Source organism: Chlamydotis macqueenii, chromosome 2, assembly GCF_036417535.1.
Source record: "Chlamydotis macqueenii isolate bChlMac1 chromosome 2, bChlMac1.mat, whole genome shotgun sequence".
NCBI classification, from domain to species: domain Eukaryota; kingdom Metazoa; phylum Chordata; class Aves; order Otidiformes; family Otididae; genus Chlamydotis; species Chlamydotis macqueenii.
The window spans coordinates 143,012,985-143,033,346 of NC_141557.1; the positions used below are offsets into that span (position 1 = coordinate 143,012,985).

At 39.2% G+C, this 20,362-nt stretch overlaps 1 protein-coding gene across 19 annotated transcripts in view; it reads left to right on the top strand.

The window, feature by feature from the left end:
- The window catches only part of RIMS2 (regulating synaptic membrane exocytosis 2), a 473,080-nt gene extending 454,822 nt beyond the window's left edge, over window positions 1-18,258 (top strand). For all 19 annotated transcript variants that reach the window (XM_086741147.1, XM_086741150.1, XM_086741149.1 and 16 more), the window contains 5 exons: window positions 11,417-11,558; window positions 12,853-12,965; window positions 13,718-13,819; window positions 14,741-14,880; window positions 15,314-18,258. In XM_086741147.1, coding sequence (XP_086597273.1) covers window positions 11,417-11,558; window positions 12,853-12,965; window positions 13,718-13,819; window positions 14,741-14,880; window positions 15,314-15,532 — 716 coding nt within the window. In that variant the 3' untranslated portion in view covers window positions 15,533-18,258. The remainder of the gene's footprint in view (window positions 1-11,416; window positions 11,559-12,852; window positions 12,966-13,717; window positions 13,820-14,740; window positions 14,881-15,313) is intronic.
- Window positions 18,259-20,362: the final 2,104 nt, after the last annotated feature.

The following is a 20,362-nucleotide window of genomic DNA, read 5'->3' on the forward strand; positions in this document are numbered from 1 at the left end:
ATTTGTTCTCTTCTGAGTGCTTCTATGGAATTATATTTATGTACCACCAGTGTCCTCCAGTGGAGGTGGTACATGCGCTCCCATGTTCACGTACTTAATGCTCTTTAAAAGCTTAATCTGAAAAAGATAGATATTAAACCCACTTCATAATTATCCATCCTCAAGATGTAGTTATTTCTGCGTATGATAGATAGGTTAAAAAAGATAACCTACTACAGAGGTACTTTTGCATTTCCCACTTAATCACATTTTTAATACAAATAGAAAATCTGACCTGTTGAGGCATTTGTTTATCATACTATCTGGAAGACTTTTGTTCTTTAACTGCTGAAATGGATACACTGGTCCATAGGTTTATCTTTGGGTAAGAAAGAATGTGAGTCCTGTCAAGTTCAGAAGTAACTGAATAGTAAGTAACTCAATACAATGCATTAATAAGAATAATTTTTAAAACTGTTTTTGAACATGATGATTGAGAAGATCCATTTGAGTGTCAGTTGATTAACGAAGGAGAGTTCTTAAGCCCTGGCCTCCAAGCTGTAATGTACCGAAGAAGTGGGCTGTAGAAGGGCTGCAGTTTTCCAGTTGGTAGCCATGAACTTGCCATGGGTAGGCCTGAACTTGCCATGATTGGCCAGGTTTGCAGCAGAGGGAGCTGCTCTTCACTGTAGCATTTCCTACTTGCTGATCGGTTAGACAAGTCCGTCAAGTTTAATCACATTTGTTATTTTTAAAGGAGTTTATTATTCTTAACTGTGTTTCGTAAAAGGTATTGAAAAGTCAGGTTTTTCATCGACAGTTTGTTTCTGGCATGTGTGCATGTGCACACACAGAACTAACATGTCATATGGTACCAGAGCAAATTATGTGTCAAGGTTATTAAAGGGTGTCTTCTGCATTTTTTTGTTAGATTCATTGATGATAAAGTGTACAGCCTGCATAGTAAAGTGAGAATTGGCATCAAATAATGCTTAGAACAGATTTAAAATACATAGAAATTGTTGAAGAGGTGTGGGGACAGTGGGCAAATCAGTACCTAACCAAATGCTCTTGAAGCATCCTAAGCCTCATAATTTGTCTGAAATCCTGGCTTTGTTGAAATCAAAGGAAATTTTGTTATTAAATTCAGAAGACCAGGGAATTGCCAATTTAAATGTGTATGGCATCCTTTTAGATGTATGGGTGGTCGTAGTGCAAAATTTCATGCACGTAATATGTTTAAAAGTAGTGGATATTTAGTCTGCTAAGCTTTCCTGTGGACAACTGGAAAATGTGCTAGAGCAAGTGAGTTCTTACGTACAAGAAGGTTACTGGAGAAGAATTAGAGTTGTCCACCATGCACTGAGAAGTGGAGAGGCTTCGATCGCGTGTGGTCACTGGAAAGCCTACGTCTGTTTTTATGAGTGGGACTGTTAACTTGGTGCCTTCTCTAATTACACTGTGTGTATTGTTTGCTGTAATAAATTTGCACTACAGTTTCCTTTTTATTCTCTATTTATATTCACTTCGGATTTGCGTTTACGCTGAGGTGTTGATATAAACTGCTAAACAGCAGGTTGCCAGGAGTGCAGTCGCGGCAAGATCTGCGTGCCGAACTATGCCCTCTAGAAGGGAGTATATTTCAATTTAGTGTCTTCTTTTGCCAAAGTTTTTGGGTGGCAGTGAAGCTGTGAGATTCAACAGGAAAGTCAAATGCCTTGCAGGTGCTGAAGACAATTCAAGAGATAATTTATGATAATTTAAGACACAAATTAATTCAGAAAGAACTGGAAAGCATCTTGGTCTCCCAGTATGTTAGAAAAACAAAAGGCAATTAAAAAAAAAAAGAAAAAGAAAAAAGCCACAGAATGTTCTTCAGTCCAAGACAATCATGCCAAAAATAGCAAGAATTAGTTGTGTTAGCTGAAGAGAAGATACATTACAGTTTTGCATATTAATGTCTACAGAAAGAAGTCTCTGAGTGGTGCTGCAGGAGTTCAGCAGGAACAGAGGCGCAGGCTCCTGTCATTTGGCTGATGACTGTCGGGGAAACTTGCTGGAGGGGTTATTCGATCCCACACAGATACCACAGGAGTGTTGCCATTGATGCTGGTGAGGGAAGGATCAGGACTTATTTAAATGTATGCTGAATGGCTCTGTTGAGCACTGTTACTGGCTTCAGTGGCATTTCTCACCGATTAATCATGCTTGTTGGTAGAGCTGGAATAAAGCTCAGCAGTTCCTGGATTCTGTTCCTGTGGTTAGGCCGCCAGATCGCACTGTCCCTCCGGAGGTCCCAGTAGACAATAACAAGCAGACAATAATTTAACCAGAAATAGAAAATGGGGGAAGTAGTAACAATAAATTCATTAACACAGTAATTATTACTGTGAGGAGAATCCTGCACATGAAGTAGCTATGCTTGAAAATGATCCTCTTTAAAAGAGTAAAGTAATAGTAGGAGTATCAGGCAATGAAGAAAATGAAAATAACTACATCTTCTTGGGGGAATTGTCCTACTTTTTGGCCTTGGTGGTAAAGATGACCTTGTTTACGTGGAATGTTCATATGCAGAGCCAAGGTGGAATATGAAAGAAGGGTATACTGCCCTGTGGTAGGGTATCCGCTGTAAAAGATGGAGCTTTTAAGACCTTGGCTTGATTGATGGTAACACACCAGAGGTTGTCTGCTGCACATCTCGTATGACAGTGAGGCGGCTCATCTTAGAGGATAAAAATAACTCCAAGTAGGGAATAATAATCATTCCGTGCAGAATCTGTATGACATTTAAGTATATGGTCAATATTTTTTTATGTTTGGTGCTAGGGCACTGCTCAGGGGCTGAGCTGAGCCCTATCAGTGTGGTGGGGCTGGGTCTCTCCCACTTCTGGAGGTCCTCAGGCTGACTCTGAGATGGAGACAGTACAGAAGTCATTTCCAGCAATTTGCATCTCTCTTTCCAGTCCCAAGTGTTTTTACCAGTTAGGCTCGGGTACTATACTGATGAAGTAGATATAGATGCCAAGACAGATAAGACCTTTTAAAAAAGAAGCACAGAAAAACTATACTGTTGCTGGCGAAGTAGAGTGTGGCAAACAAAACACGTATTCTGGGAAACATCTGGAAAATCAACAGAAAAGTAGAAGAGACTGCAGAAGGCTTGACATTCGAAGTACAATATACTTCAACCTGACTGTTTGATATAAATGCCCAACAGAGTTTTAAAGCTGTATTTCTCTTACATTTCTTGTATTTCTCTTCTGAGCTGATAGTTACACTGCAGCATGTACCTGAATAGCTAACTGGTAACTCAGGTATGGCTATAACAGCAGCAGTGACGCTACTGTGTGTGACAGGTTTAATCTCTGGTGATACCTACATAAACCTGAAAAAAATTATCTATCTCACTCGTATCTACATGCTGTATTTGTAATTTTTCAATGGCAAGGTCAACAGTGTGATCAGAGCAGCAGCATGCTGCTTTGCTGGTGTTTCAATTGGAGAGGTAAATGTTTAACAGCAGTAGTTTGAAAATTGGTCACTACAGTGTGAAATTTGCTCAGAGTTTTGGGAACTATGCTTATTTAAATAATGATATTTGCATAGTATCATTATTCATCTTAGGCAGAGCTAGGAGGAAGAGCTGTTTCTAATTTGTGTAATCTCAGTAGCCATCCAACTACTTGGCACCATCTATCTCATTAAGCTCTAATAGAGGGTGTTGAATTGTTTCAACACACTTGTTACATCATTCAGAAATGCTGCACAGATCCATTGGTCTATGCAGTGACCCTAGCTGTACTGAAAAATATCAAGGTTGGGTTAAAGAATGGTATTACTGTCCTTATCGCATATTTAGAAAGTTTCTCTCAATTCATGTAATTCCTCAACATACACACTCCACTGTTTAAGAAGTTTTAATCTGCTCTTGGCACTGCATGGAATAATTGTTATTAATAAGTGCATAAAAGTGCTGTACATCCAGAAAATTGAATGTACATATAAACATAAAAACAATATCACTCAAAACTGCAGTGATGGTTTCTTTTTACTTCAGATAGTCATCCTTTGTCATTGGCAAAATCAAAGACTTTTGTGGTGAAGATGTGCACCTATTTAGTGATTCCTTATGTAAATGGTACATAAAATTAGAATGTAATTCCACAAAATTGCTTGCTCTATTTTTTCAGGTTTTTAATAGCTTGGGGATGAGACTGATTTCGCACTACTTTGCACTTGTTTAGTCATGTAGATTGTTGTACAGGAGGTACAAAGTGGATAGAAAATGCTACCATGCTGTTTTAACACATGCACAAAATATGCGCAAAGTCAGACCTATTATATTTGAAAGGTAAGAACATCTGTCTATGTGGAGATCCTAACTGGTCTAAATGAGGGTTCCCAAAAAACTGTCCATTCAGGTCACTTGGCACGTGGGACATACAGCTGTGGCCTGCAAAGCCATGTGCTGCTTCATTGTCACATTTCTCTGTTCAGTTTTACAGCGATCGTACGAGGCTTTTGGTAGATGCATCCTCTGATCCCACTTAGAAAACCAATGATCGTATCAGAAACAGAAACAGAGATTTCTGCAGAGGTGCTGGAAGGGCCTGAGCAGCTGCGTGCCGCTGTGTTCCCGATTCACGTCTCACTGTCAGGGGTTGTGCCTTTCTAAATACCAGTAATAAGGATAACATATTAATTCTGCATTTGATGTTTGCTGTTTTTATATTGCATCAGAACTAAACTTTTTTTTTTTTTGAGCCACTTAGAGTACAACAGGATTTTTCCAAGTTAGATTCAAACCTTTATGGATCTCTGGTTAGACTGGCTAGCCGAGGGGTAGTTTACTAGCTCAGTAAATCTCAGTATAGCTGTTGACTTGGAAATATATCTTACACAAATTTGAAGAAAACATTCCTTCTTGGCCCTGCAGTCATTAATTTGAAAAAATAGCATAAACAGAATAGAGATGTCCTTGGGCCAAATAGGTGACTAAATAAGATGAAAACCAGTTTATTTTCTTACTGTGTATTACCATCAAGAACTGTAATCAACATCTATAAAAAAAATAATCCAACCAGGAGTCTCCATAGTCAGTTTGTTGTTATACAGTCAGAGCCAAGTAACCAAAAGAGAAGTGGAAATCACACCAGTGCTAACATCTCTTATCCAGACAGCTGTGGTTATTTAGTTTTGCTTCCCTGGGATGGCTCCCAGTCCATTGGCTGTCTGTTATCAGAAGTAAAATCTTTGTCAAGGCAATGTCGAAGCTGCAAACGTCCATGCTGTGGTTCTGTATATACTTAATTGGGATTTCCAGTGATTGTTACATAGCACAGGTATTTAAAACAAGCTCCAAGCTGTCAGAGATCGCTATTTTGTATGTAGCTTGTTCAGTAGTGATTCTGAATAAGGGGATACAGGAATTCTAGGAACATTTAGTAATTACCCTATATGTGGAAAACCAGCTCGTGTTAACAAGTCAGGCTTGTGAAAATGTTTCAAAACCTTTTGGGATCACAAGTGTTGAAGAGTTTGAACACGCAGACAAAAGCAGTTTTTATTTTCTGATGCTCCTAAGAATTTGCTGAAGGGTCAGTTAGGACTGAAGAGTGGACATCAGCACAACAGTGAAATTGAAGTGGCAGAATACAACTTTAAACACATTAAAAAGTGGGAGAGAATAAGGAGCAGGTGCCTGCCTTAAACCACAGCATTGCCTGGGGGCAGTGTGTGGTACACGGCTTCACATCGTGTGGCTACAACAGGCCGAGGGAATCTTTTCCAGATTAAACGCGCAACCAGCCTTACCATGAAAGGAAAATGAAGTGCAGATGAAGGATGCTGCAATCTGGCCAAAACTTTATATCCCAGGAACAACCGAGATTTGTGGTGGCTGCCTTTTGGGTCCTATATATGGAGATTCATCAAGAATGGGACCCGAAAGCGTCTGTACCAGCCTTTGACCAGAAGCTCAAGCCACAGTTTTGAAGCTGATTATTTAATTCAGTTCCCTCTTTCACTTTTTCTTAGGTGCTGTCTTAAATAATCTTAATTTTAATTAACCATGTTTCCAGTATGGCCAGAGGAAAGAGAGAGGAGGAAACACAAAGGCACAGAATGAGAGTGAAGAAGTATTTCTTGACTGAACATAAAAAACTAGTGAGGCCTCCCAAGAAGTTTAAAAATGCATAGTGCAAACTGAGGTTCTCAGGCCAGGCTCCCTCAGACTTTCCAAACCTGGCTGCTCCCATACTGAAGAGCTTCCCTACTGAAGGCAGCTCTGCTTTTGGGCTATCAAGGCAGGCCATTCCCATCCCAGTCACAACTTCTCAAGTGTTTTACATTCAGATATTCCTTGGAGCAGGAACTGGAACACAGATCTTCCTTTCTTCCTTACAAGTGAAGGAAAGCCCCTGGTTTCAGTTTCTCCCTGGGCCTGCAAATGCTCTTTGGACTTCATAAATGCTGACAGCATGCACTATGAAAAACTTAATCAGAAGGACTGTAATGCAGTCCTTCCTAAGCTGGTGGTTAGCACTGGCCTCCGAGACTCGGTGAGATGAGCTCAAAGCTTCTACAACTGAGGTGACAGTGCAATCAGGACAGTCCCAAATCCTGCTTAAATTAGTAGATCCTAATCCCTGTCCTCTGCTTGGTGTCTGTGGGGGACATAAGGAAAGAAACAACTCAGCTGTGGTTCCCAACAGTGCTCCAACATGAGCTAAATGTGGCCAAAACCTGGCCTGTTCCAGACACAGAACTGTGTGGCTGCAAGGGAATTGCACCCTGTCCACCTTTTCGTAGGTAGGATCAAATGTTCTTAGGCTATCTCTGATGGCTTTATCTAGCCTGTTCTTAACATGCCCAGAGCAGATCTCTAGATACATGAAGAGCTTTACTCTTGAAAAATAGTCACTTAAAGGTAGCTTGTTCTCTTTGTGGATCTAATTGTTGAGTTCAAATTAAAACACAGAAGTAGTCTTTATGCAGCCTTTTTGATGAGGTGGGGAGAGCAGAGAAGAGGCACCTCAAGCACTTGAACGTGTTTCTGAAGCCACAGCTCCTCTGTACTCCGAACGAGTCCGACCAGGAGATTACGTACCACCTGGGGACTGGCCTAGCCAGCCTGCCCCGGCCTGCGCCGGCGATGTCCTCTCACAGGGCTCTGTGCCTCTTGGTGAGCAGTTTTTGGAAGCTCTTGCCGAGAGCAAGCTGAGAGCTCTTGCTCTCCCCACCTGAGGCGGATTTCATCTGGCTGGATCCCAGATAACGGAGGGAAATCTGTTGCATTCACTGCAGTTTTCGACTTGTCCTCATCTGATACTGCAGATCGTATCAGTAGTGTTACACCCCTAATTTGCAAGTGATTTCCACTCCAAGTTGTGGGAACAAATAATTCCATATGAAATTTAGAAAATGTGGCCTGCGGAGTCTATTTACAGTAACCATATTAGTTAAATTACCAGTGTGATTAACTGTAAGAATGAGTGTGCTTTCATAAATGCCAAAGCAATTATTTCTGGTAATTTATTCCACTCCTTGCAATATGGCCGCAAGAATCTGAACTCGTGTTTTTCACATAATATATTGCATATTTTGTGATGGGGATTTGAGAGAAATTTCTTCTTTCTAGGGCAATTAGATTATACTAACTTGGAGAATATTTTCGGTGTTCTTTATTGGAGTTTAGTAAATTGTGAGTAAAATGATTTTCGGTGTAGGTGGTCGGCAACATACTTAACAAAATACACCAGCAGACTCTTGTTTCTGCATCCTTTCATTTGGTAGGACTAAATGTGCATGAGGTGAGTGTATATGTATAAATACTTCATGATTATAAAACCAACCCCAGCTTTTACACTGGCACCAGTTACATCTTTACTTCTGCATTAGTGGCAGATGCATTCCCAAGTTAGTCATCTAGCTAGGGATTAGCATCACCTCAACTGGGCTCACGCAGCTGTGTGTTTGTTTTCACAAATGTTTTTGGGAAATGATCTGCCTTAAAAGAAAAAGAACAAATTTAAAGCATACTGTTGTTTTGTTCCTTTTGGGCTGGATCCAGTACAGAACACAGCCACACAAGTAGTTGAATCAGCACAACTGAGGAGGTTTTAATTTCTAGGCAGAGATGAGGGAAACCAGTTTGGATTTACTGGAGTGATAAGACCTTCAACCAGACTTTCCACCAGCTACAGCCTGGAAGTATGGCACCAAAGGCCATTTCTTTGAGTTGACATTTTTCATTGCTACTTGCAACCTTTTAAGTATTTTAATGCTGAATTTATGAAACACAAATTATAGATCATATCAATACTGTCTTACTTTTAAGTTATTTGGGGAATTGTGGGATTATATTTTATTTATTATGTCTTTCCAGGGACCAATGTATTGCTAGGATTGTGGGCAATCGAGTGTAGGTATTTCTCATGCATATTATTACATATTAGTTTAGCCAAGCTTAAACTGAAAGAGTATCATCTCTAAAGCAGTGGCTCAGGGGTCATGTCTGTGAACCAGGGCGTCTTCTGACTTCTATTTCAAATTGCCATTTTGCTGTTAAATCTTCAGTTCTTATTTCAAGAAGCATCAACATCATGATTAGGAGCCTTATTGCTGAAAGGTCAGATCTTTCTCTTCTGGGACCAGCAGAGAGCTCTGCCTGTTTCTGTTGAAAAATGGAAAATAGTTATTTACGTGCCTCCCTTTGGCCCTCCTTGAATTCAGTGTTAAAGTGAAAATAATTACTGTTTACCACCCACACTTATACAAAAGTTGGCTATACTATGCATGTCTGACTTTCATGCTGTATCAAAATTGTATCTTCTCAGCTGTCGGCCTGTCTTCGTGTGAACCAGAGCACTTATTCCAGTTAAAATAAATACGGGAAAATAAAACTGCTTAAAAATAAGATTCAGAGGAATGCTAAGAACAGCTGGTGAAACACATGTGCCAGTATAAAGTCTTGAATGGCAATTGCACCAGTTCCACCTTGATTTCTCAGTAAATTGATGTGCAAGAGATGTCCTGATTTTTTTTTCTGTGAATGTTCTGCTGGAGTAAAGGCATACAGACTTATAATTCTAATTCAGAAAAAAAAAATCTCCCTTACTAATTAACAAAAGTTACTATATACTCCTTCACATATATGAAGATATGATATGAAAAGATTGAAGAATCATGTGAGATGGAGGTGTTCTGTTAAATTTGCATAAGAGAATTCATGTTGGCAACAATGAACTGAGAATGACCACCATTCAACAAGGCTGAACAAAAATGAATGCTTACTAATCAAAAGAGCTCTTACAACAGAAAAGTAATATCCTGTAACAATACTTTGATGAAAAGTGCATGGGGCTTCAGGAGTTGTGTGCCTTTCACATGTAACTATGACACAGTGTACCTTTTCTACAAAACTATAGCACTTTTTTTTCAAGCAGTTTTGTGGGAGTATTTTTTTTAATTGAGTGGTTGGATTTTAGAACAACTCTGGACCAGCGTTGGAAGACAGCTGCCAGCTTTCATTAGTTTAATATAAGTAGTGAAAGCAGCAGACACTTGGAACAGCACAACCCAATAGAAATGAAGTTGTTGACTTCTGCCCTTCATTTTCCATATGTCATGTTAGCCTTGTATCTCTTTATTATTTGTATTTATTGCACCAGATATTTATGATCATTTTCAGAAGTAGTTTTGACAAAGTAAAAAGATTATTTCACTCTGTTGGGTACTAAATTCATGTGAGTAGCTGAAATTCTAGAGCAAAATTAAAAGTTAGGGTCTTAAAGAATGTGTGGAAGGCTTGTAATAAGAAATGCGATTTGACTCAGTCATTGTACTGCTATAGACATGTATCACTAGTGCTAAATGTTGCAATGTTATTAGATCTTTCTTGACAAGGGGACAGTGGGTTTTCAAGGTGGTTTGGATATCTATTTCCCACTTCACTGAAATTCCCATGTTCTTTATCTGACCTCATATTCCCCCTGACTGGAGGGCCTGGGGTATGCTCCTGGGAGACTTCAGCCCACCCTGCAGCCTGTAGGACAGAGGGACACTGAGTGGGGACATTGAAATCAGTGCCCCTCTCCTATTCCCTGTCTGAGGGTGCAGATCCTCTTACTCCAAGCCAGCCCCTGTGCTCACACGTCTTCCTCAGGGTGTGAGGGTCCTTATCCCAGGACCATCTCCTCCCTTGGTCATTTCCTTTCTCAGATCCCTAGAGCTTCACCGACCCCGCAGGTCCAGCAGTTCTTCTGCCATCTGGTATGTGATGAGTCAGAGGTGGTGAAAAGGTGGCAGAGGCTTCAAATGACTGCAGAAGAGGGCTAGTCCCTAGATCTTCTAGAATCTTGGATATTACTCTACCCTCATTGTATCAATATTTAAAAATTCTGGTATAATTTAGTGTATGTACATTTGCAGTTATCTGTCTTTTATGATATTATCAGTAGATCATGCATCACTGTGCTGAAGTCAGGGAGTTTTATCTGTTTGAACAGATAAAAGAAACTGGAATACAGAATTCCCTGCACCTTTGCAGGGAACAGCATTTAAAATCAGAAATGATGCAGAGTGGACTGTCTTATTCATGAAAGAAAAACTGAGGCTTCTGTCCTACTTGGTTGGGGTTTTTTTTTGGTGGTGTTACTTGGTGGCTGAGGATCTTCCAGCAGAAGATCAAAATGATCAAAATTCCTACGCTAAAATGCTACTGTATTAGGTTTTGAGTATTTCTACCCAGCTATTTGTCACTGCTCTTTTTTACAACTAAAATTAAACTATGCAAGGGGGTACAAAAAATGTTACTCTTGTAGATGGCAATAAACACTCATACTGTGCATAAATCAATACTGTATTTTTTAGATGCTAAGGTAAAGCAGCTAGTGAAATGAGAAAAGCGCAAATAGAGAAGAAAAAATGGGAAGGGTTCTTGATTTGTTGTTTACTGTCCTCACTAATGGATATCTCTAACTTGATTTATCAGATAATGACCAAATTTTTTTAAATCAAATAAGTCATTGGAATTAGAACATTCCTCAGACACTGCAGGTTTTTACATAATGGTAACGTTTTAATTGAATTCCTAGGAGGGATGTATTAATCCAGAGAAAACATATTTTAAACACACTAGACTATGGATAGTGTAAATCTGGTTACCACCATGCGCGGAGTTGTGTTTTGCTCTGCTGCCTGCCCTTGGAAAGCAGGTGGTCACAGAACTGAGGTCCTTTAAAAGAGATTTACAACGCTGCCTGCGTATTACTAAAAAAACAGTAATTTTAAAATGGAAGTCTTGGTACAGGTTTAGTTCCTGGCTTCGACTGTCTCTGCCACATGGAGCGGCGGTGTGCCACCCATAGCAGTGCCCTGCAGAGCTGCCCGGCTGGGACAGCGCGGTGCAATGGGGGCTCCTCTTTTGTCTCCGCAGAAGCAGGGGGCAAGAAGCTGAGGAGCACTGTCCAGAGGAGCACTGAGACAGGGCTGGCCGTGGAGATGAGGAACTGGATGACCCGCCAAGCCAGCCGGGAGTCAACGGATGGGAGCATGAACAGCTACAGCTCCGAGGGAAAGTAAGCAGCAGTTATTACCTGACATTTCTCCATGAAACTGGCAGTTAGACAAAAGTGAGATGAGCGTGATTCTGATAGTCAGAATTCCCTTCGCGAGCTAGTGTCATGGATGGACCAAGCCTGTCTTCCCCTGTGACCAAAAGAATCTCCCATTGTTGGTGCAGGCAGGATGAGGATTATTTCTGCAGTGCCGTGAGAAAGGCACGTGGTGGCCCAGAGCATCGGCATGCGGTGTGGCAGGAGGGGAAGCAGATGCAGTGCACTGGGTAAAACACAGAAAAGGACAGTTTCTCGTCTGAAAACTCCTCGCATACATCTGTGCTTTGCAGAGCAAAGCATTTCCGGGTGTCATTCACTGGTCTCAAGAGTTTGATTTCAAAGATTCTGCTAATTAATCCTGAAGAAATTATCTGAGCAGAAGTATGAGACTGTCATGGATAATGCTTTTCATTAAAGCCCAGGTCTGAGTGGTATGTCCAAGACATTGCCCAGAAAAATCTTAGATAGATTTATTAGTGATATTCACAGCACTGGAAAATACACCTGTGCTGGACAATACATCTTGCTTGTCCAAGTTGATGCACTATATGCACTTGAAATGGACATTTATTTATGGTTGGTCATTGCAAATCTCATTAGTTCTGGTTGCCTTGTAATGGGTCACAGATAATTTATGGCAAAAATGTGAATTTTAAGTTACTTTGGTCATTTGCCACAATGGATTTCAGTTCCATTATTGAATAGATGTCATTCTCAAAGACATTTTTAACAAAATGTTTATAATGAATGCTGATTTTAAAAGGTGATTTTAAAAATAGTGAGCAGTACTCAGTGTAACAATAATTTCACTGAATACATTTGACATTCAGCCATTGAGTTCATGTTGACTGAGAAACGTGAGGAATTTTACCTTCATGTAACTACATTACTGGTAAGGGCATGTGTTAGTATCTTATTGAACTGGTCTCATATGAATACTACAGTAATTAACACTGGTCTTTAATGTATTGGGAAAAGAGAGCATGATGGAAAAATAGTACTGTGGAAATTAGAATTAGTGAGGATTAGTGCTTCCTCCACCTGTTTGTTTATATGCTGGAGGATGAATTGCTGTTTGTTGAACACTGAAGTTTTGAAAATTACAGTAATTGTTTTGTAATCTTGTCAGTGCAAATAAGTTCCTTGTGAGCAGCTGTACTAAAAACATAAATGCTAAATGCAAAACATCCAGAAAATAAAAAAGGGCAAATTGGAGTGTATTCATTTTTGTGTTTTTTTCAATATTATTTTTTAGTTTGATTTTCCCTGGTGTGAGGTTGGCTGCAGACAGCCAGTTCAGTGATTTTCTGGATGGACTTGGTCCTGCCCAGCTTGTAGGACGACAGACTTTGGCAACACCATCAATGGGTAAGCATTTTTGTCCTATAGATATGATATAATCTACTTGGTCTGGTAATTAGAACATAGACATTGTCTAGATTCTGAGTCTTTAAATAGAGATTTCCCATGTGGTTTTGAACAACTCAGTTTAGATCAGAACTATCCCCTCAGCCAAAGTTGAACATTATTGTGGATGCTCATTAAGACACTCAAAAGTAGGAAGGTGCTTTGAAAAATTCAGTCTTTTATCTCATCTTCTTCAGTTTTCCACCTTTAAAATGTGACTAATGAGACCAATCCTTTCTCTGAATCACTTTGATAGTATAGAATAAAAAAGGGAATTTAGGTGCAAAGTATTTGTTATTATTGTACTTACAGACTTTTTTTATATTCACAAGTTATCTTTTCATACCTTGTCTTAAACTAGAGGCATGGTGAAGAGATTTCAAGCAATTTTACAGAGCAGCTTTGTACTAATTCCCTTACTACCTTTTTTTAATCTGAAATTCTTAAGACAAAAAAGAACTTAATTTGAGGTGATAAGGGCATGGGAAATGGGAGACAAGATGTTATTGCAGGGGTTTAAAATTGTTTACTAACATAAAGAGCAGTGAAGAGGGTAAGTATTAAATTATCTAGTAGTGTTAAAATCCAAATCATACTTATTGGTGAAATGCAGACTATACAAGTCATCACATATTCATCCTAGAAATTATCATAGCTTTTCTTATATGTGGTATTCCTGAATTACAATGCCAGGATTTCTTTTTGTTGTCTAGGAGATATCCAGGTGGGAATGATGGACAAGAAAGGACAACTGGAAGTAGAAATAATTCGAGCTCGTGGCCTTGTTGTAAAACCAGGTTCAAAGACACTGCCAGGTAAGGAAGAAAAATCTTAGCAACAAGAACAGACTTTTACCAAAAAAAATCCAACAAATCCTCAACTTCTGAGGCTTTACTGTTGAACTTAAGTAAACTCTTAGCAAATTCACATATCAGTAGATTACAGTATTGTACACTGAAATGCATAATGTATTGAAATGGTAAAGAGAAAATCAACCCTACTTCAGGAGGAGGAAGAAAATCAGATCAGTATCTGGGCTACCGGAAGACACAGAAGTATTTTAGTAACAGCAAATGCATCCTTGGTTATGGGGTAGAAAGGAAGGTGTATACTGAAGATGTGATATAGGAATCTTAGGGATGAAGAAGGAATCAACAAGAAGTGTGGAATAGCTACCTACTCTAAAAGTAGACCAGTATTTGATACTTACTCCTTGTTTTATAATCTGATGTCCTATAACACTGTGTGAAAAGGACAATATAATGATATTTTTAGCAAGCTCTTCTGCCAAAATAGAAATTGTGTCAGAGTCTTTTCTTCACTGATTTTCACCTTGTAGATAATTTAAAATTATTAAAAATTTGCAGCATTGATCCAAATCTCACCAAAGTCAAGGCAAGTCATTCATTTACTTAATAGGCCTATTTTGCATACTGTACAGTATAGGGATACTATATATAGGAATACCTGATTTTTCCAGGTCAAAATCTGAATTATTTCATGGCAGAGACATATAAAATGAAGTAAGGACAAAATTATGCCAGCGAGAAAAGTAAAGAAAATGCATGGATGCTTTGTATGTGAATAAATGTTAATATTGCTTGTGGAGTTTTGTTCATATAAGTTATATATCCAGTAAAAGGCAGATTTTATCATATGGTGATAGAACAGTGCATCTGTTATGCAAAAAAAAATGGACTTCTTTACTTATTGTTCTTTATTTTCTTTCTTCTAAGCACCATATGTAAAGGTGTATCTATTAGAAAATGGAGTCTGCATAGCCAAAAAGAAAACAAAGGTAGCAAGAAAAACACTAGAACCACTTTATCAGCAACTTCTATCATTTGAAGAAAGTCCCCAAGGCAAAGTTTTACAGGTAATTTGCACCAATATTCTTCTGAATCTGAAAATATCACCTGTACGGTTTTCACTGAATGAGTTTCAAACTTCCTTTTATGCTTCCATTGTCAAATTCTGCTATTTCAAATACTTGTTGAGCAGATAAATACTACAGTAATAACTATTGATGCAAGTGGAAAGTGCTGAGCAAAAGTTAGTTGTAGTTTATTTTGCTTCTACTATATGTATGGGCTCCTTCTCTCACTGAGCTTTCTTTAGTGTTATGGATAACTGCTCTGTTACTGCCCAAGCCATTTCTCTCACTGCATCATGATTACTATACACAGAACCAAATTTTGTCAGCAGTCAATTATTTAATTCAATAAGCAGAGACATTTGAAGAATCAGATTGATGTGCTCTGTATTTTTGCTGAAATTTCTCTATTTTCTTGTGTTTCCTTTGCTAACAGATAATTGTTTGGGGAGACTATGGACGTATGGATCACAAGTCCTTTATGGGAGTGGCACAGATACTTTTAGATGAACTGGACCTGTCCAACATGGTGATTGGGTGGTTCAAACTCTTCCCTCCTTCTTCCCTAGTAGATCCAACTTTAGCTCCTCTCACTAGAAGAGCTTCCCAATCATCTCTTGAAAGTTCAACAGGACCTTCGTATGCTCGCTCATAGCAGCTGTGAAACTGTTGTCATAGCAACCAGCGTTACAAAAAAAAAAAAATTACAGGTCGCAAACCCTGGTAACACTGCATGCTTAATGTTGTGTCTTCTGAGCCTGTTTCTAGGGCTGCAACGCGATCCTGTGTTCTCAAGGAAGTTGCACACATTGTGCCCTATGGAAGGCCCTCAGGTGAAGGACTGAAGTCATGAAGAACTGATAGGTTTGAAGTTCAGGGACACTCAGTTTTGGTCCAATCTGAAGCCATGGACTAAACTAAAAGAATCAATCTGTTTCATGCAACAGAAGTCCTTTTCAATGGCATATCTGTTTTGTTGCTCCCGTTTCTTTATTTATCTGCCCTCCCCTCCTAAAGCTTGATTATGCCACAGAAATGGAGTTACCCTCCCATGAAGCCATGTTACAAGTCAGTGGATTAGCAGACATTGGAAGAAAAGAAGAATGTAAGGATGCTGGAAAAGTCAACTGTCGTTTGAAACAGTTGCTTAAGATCTGAAAACTCTTCATACTGAAAAGGTTCAAGACTTAAAGCGATGGGATTCATACCTCCAGGTATAGATACAGTGAAACCCCAGATGTGATGGACTCTCTGAAAAATAAAATTCTGTGGATATACTGTACTGTATGAAATTAAAGAAACTTTTTTGCATGGACACAGATTTAGCTGAACACTTAAATTATTTTCTTGGGGCTGCAACTTGCAAAAAAAAAAAAAGAATAAATCAGCCATTTTCAACAATTTATATTATTTTTAAAAATAAATTTCACTAGTGCATGGTTTTAAAGGGAAGAGAATGCAACAGGGTGATACAAAGACACACCACGTTTATCATTCTTTAAACCAGTCATGGTCTGTATTTTTGCAGACTTATATTAAAAATAAAAAAAAATAATTTCTAGCAAATACTTAAAATTCTGTTTATGTGACAAGAAATAAGTGTAATATATTAAGTTTATTTAAATGTAAAAGGTACAAGCCTTGTAAAGTTCAACATAATGTGCAAATTGTACACTTCTTTTACCTCCTCCTTTCTCTCTCTTTCCTCCCGGTCTCCCTTCTTCCTTTTGCTCTTTTTCCCCTCTACCTCCCAGGATGATCATCATATTCTAAAATGGCTACCTTTTGACTTATTACTCTCTTATGCCCCATATTTGGTTCAGGGTTGCAGATTGTTCTGCATTTCTGAATTATTTGAGAAAAATATTGTTTAAGAACTTACTTTTTTTCAAGCATGTTGAAAAGGATTTTGCAACATGGCTTGGGAGTACATTAATGTAATTCAGCATGTATTTGATAAAGAAGATATTTGAACTTTTTGCAATTTATTGTACAGTGCATGGTAACTTATTTTCATTTTTTCTCACCTTCAAATTGAATTCTACAGCAAAATACTGGAATCATGTGGCCATTGTAAGATGTCTTCAATAAATTTGTTTTCAGCACCAGCATCTTTCATTCAAAGGTTGAACTATCATTTCCTGAAGGTTTTAGAAAGAGGAAAAATTAAGTAAATGGCTGATTTTTAGGAAATAAATTTAAACACTTTTATTTGCACTAAACCAAATTAATTGCTACATTTTTGAGATTACAAAAGCAACAAAGGTTACTAATTTGTACAGTTCTTCTGCTGTAAAGTTCAATTTTCATAAACCACATTTGTGTTGCAAAAGACATAATTAGGTATTGTCAGTCTGAAAAATGTCCATCTTCGGTTCATAAAATAGCCTTAAAGAAAGCTTATCAGTACCACTCTGACAGATATTTGACACCATAACCAGAACCCTCACTGCAGTCCAAGATCTTAAAAAAACCTGGTTTTTGTAGCAGACAGTAACTACCGTTGGGTGGTGCTGCAAGTTCAGGCTTCTCATTAAATTACATTATTTAAAAGGAATGTAACTGGCTGACATTTAATGACAAAATATCCTTTTTTTTCTGGGTATTTGTATGCCTTTAATACCTATTTAAGGTTTAATATTGAAACCTTGCAATAATTTTTGAAATATACATTACGTTTACCTTTAAGGCCACACAGAATTATTCTGATTTTATTTGAAAATCTATTAAAGTTTCCCATTAAGAAATTGTACATGCCTCGTAAGAGGGCAAAAGTAGTAACAGTATCACTTAAAATGCCTTTTACTTTGTGCAATATCATATAAATCAAGATTGTGTCTTGTCTTCAGAGTTTATATAATGGATTATTGTTAAGTTAATGGACAGACTGGTAAAATTATATTTATTGAAATAATTTAGACACAGTCTACCAGCAGCAAATACGTATTACTAACATGAAGTCTACAATATCCCCTAGGATATTAAACAAAAACACATCACCGTTTTCCTGATACTGTGAGATGTGCTCACACGTTCTTGTATGCCTAGTCCTATATAAATTATTTCAAATTTACAGTCAAGGACATGACGCATGGAAGGTTTGTACATACTTGTCATTATGCAGTATTTATTTTAAAAAAGTTAATGTATTTTTTTTTAATTTTCACACGTCTGCAACTCTACTTATGGTTTAGTGATGTAAATAGCACTATTCCAGTGATCACTGCTGTCTTGTACATAGTACGTTTTAAAAAGTTAAAAGGAATTACAGTTGGGGAAAAAAAAAAGGGCAGATTAGGCCTGTAATGAACACCAACCAATGTAAATCAAACTCATTCTGGTGATGGTATTTAACACTTTAAATAAAACATTTTCTTTACAGAGCTTGTGTGCAGCGCTTTGTTGCTTTTCTGTGAGACGGTCAGCAGCATCCTTAAGTGGAGCCTGTGGGAAACAGCACCTGCGACTGATGGGCAAGCCAGCTTTTTGTCTCAGAACAGTGATGCAGATTAAACGCCATTTGTAAAATAACACATTCACTGTCAGAGGTTTTTGGTCTGTGTGCTCGGGGGGAGGAGGAGGAGGCTGAGACTGCCTCTCCCCCAGCCAGATATTGGGCTCTACACCCTGGCTACACTCCTGCTCTCACTGCCAAAACAGGTGTGGGGCTCCAGGGCCACCAACCCTGGCTGCGAGGATGTGCTGGCACTCCAGTATAACCAGCACACTACGTGTCCTGGGACTATGATGTGCTACTGCTAGCTCCTGTGGAGCGGCCGTGCTCCACCGCTCACCCGGTTAAACTTCCAGCATTTGAAACATTGAGACCACGTTCAAGTTTGTTGGGGATGGTTACAGATTGGACCGCCGTCCTCTTCCCCGGGTCTGTTGGGAGGGCACTGCCCGGCCTCCCTAGGGCAATGCCAGTGCTGTTCCCTGCCAAGGTATGGCTCCTGCCACCACCTGGCCACCATGAAAACCATAGCCTTAGATTTTCAGCTGTTGAATTGTAATACGGAACAGGATGGACTGTAAAAAGATTCAGTTTGTAAGCTGTCAGCCTGTTCCTACATGCCTTGGAACATGGCTGTTCCAAGGCTGCTTCCATGCCTTGGAAACTTACCGAAGACTGAGAGGCTGGCAGTTTGCACAGCAAAATGTGTGCATTTGATTCCAAATATCTAAAGGATTCTTGCCTTCTTTGAGGCAATTTCTCAAGATTGCTTGCTGTTTGCCCTCACCAACACCTTCTTACCTACCTCCACTTGATCTCAAACAAAACAAAACTAGATTGTTTTAATCCTAACAGTCCCGCTTTACGACTACTACATTGGCTCAGATGGTTGATTCATGCTGTTACTGTGGAGTGTCTGTGCCTACAAAAAGTGCAGTAAAACACTCTGTCACCCTAATCATGGGGCTTTTTTGCTTCCATGCCTTTGCTGTACATCTTTTAGGCTTAAGTCATGAGACACTCCTGCCACTGTGAAGGTGGCCAGCACGTGCTAACCAGCACGCCATTGCATTCTTGTAGCCTCCCACTACTATCAAATAGCTGTTCACAACTGTATAACTAATTAAAATACAAGTGGTTTTATACAGAAGGTTACATACCAATGCTTTAACATGACGTAAAAGGTAACAAAGCATTAGATTTCAAAGATTCCTCACAAAGTTGGGTAATGCTGTGAGGGAGTCTAGAGCAGGCCGTATTTGTTTCCTGAGCTCATACCTCTCTGTGATTCTCACATCCCTGTCACCCAGGCAGCAAAGAGCAAACACCAGACCTACAGGTCTCACAACAATTTTCCAGCTGTAACTACCCTCTCTGTCCCTTGCATGGCAAATATTTGCAATGAGCCTTTGCCAGGAGCAAGCAGCTATACAAGAAAGAAGATGCATGTTTTCCCCAGGCAAGAACGGGCCACGTTTAGGACAAATTGATGGAACCTAGCTTTAGATGGCAAAAAAATAAAGCTATATGCTACTAAGACCAAAGATAAATTAGCCTCTGGAATTATTGGCTCAATACCTGCATATTTTAGATGTCTTGTTTAGGATGGGATGAGTCACTCTGGGGAGATCAGATTGTCTCCCTATCTCCCTGTTGACCACAGAGCCATTCACTGGCTTGAGTTGAATGTCTAACTTCACAGCAGCTGAGGGTAGGAGAAGCGGACTCAGGCTCAGCAGCCAGGAATAAGAACAAAGGCTCCATGGTCCTTCATTAGCAAGTCCTATCTGAACTGCCGGTGTAATTACCAGGTCTGAGGGTAGCAAGCAGCCGATGACTGATGATGGAGGAAATGGCTGGGAATTAATTTCCCAGATCTGACACACTGCCTTGTCAGGTCACTCCTCAGCCCAGCCCCAGGGAGAAAGAGAAGCAGCTGTACTAATTAAACCATAGGGCATTAATGCCTCAAAATATATTTGACATGAGGTCACAGAGAAAGAAAAGACCATCTCAGATCTGCAGGAAGTG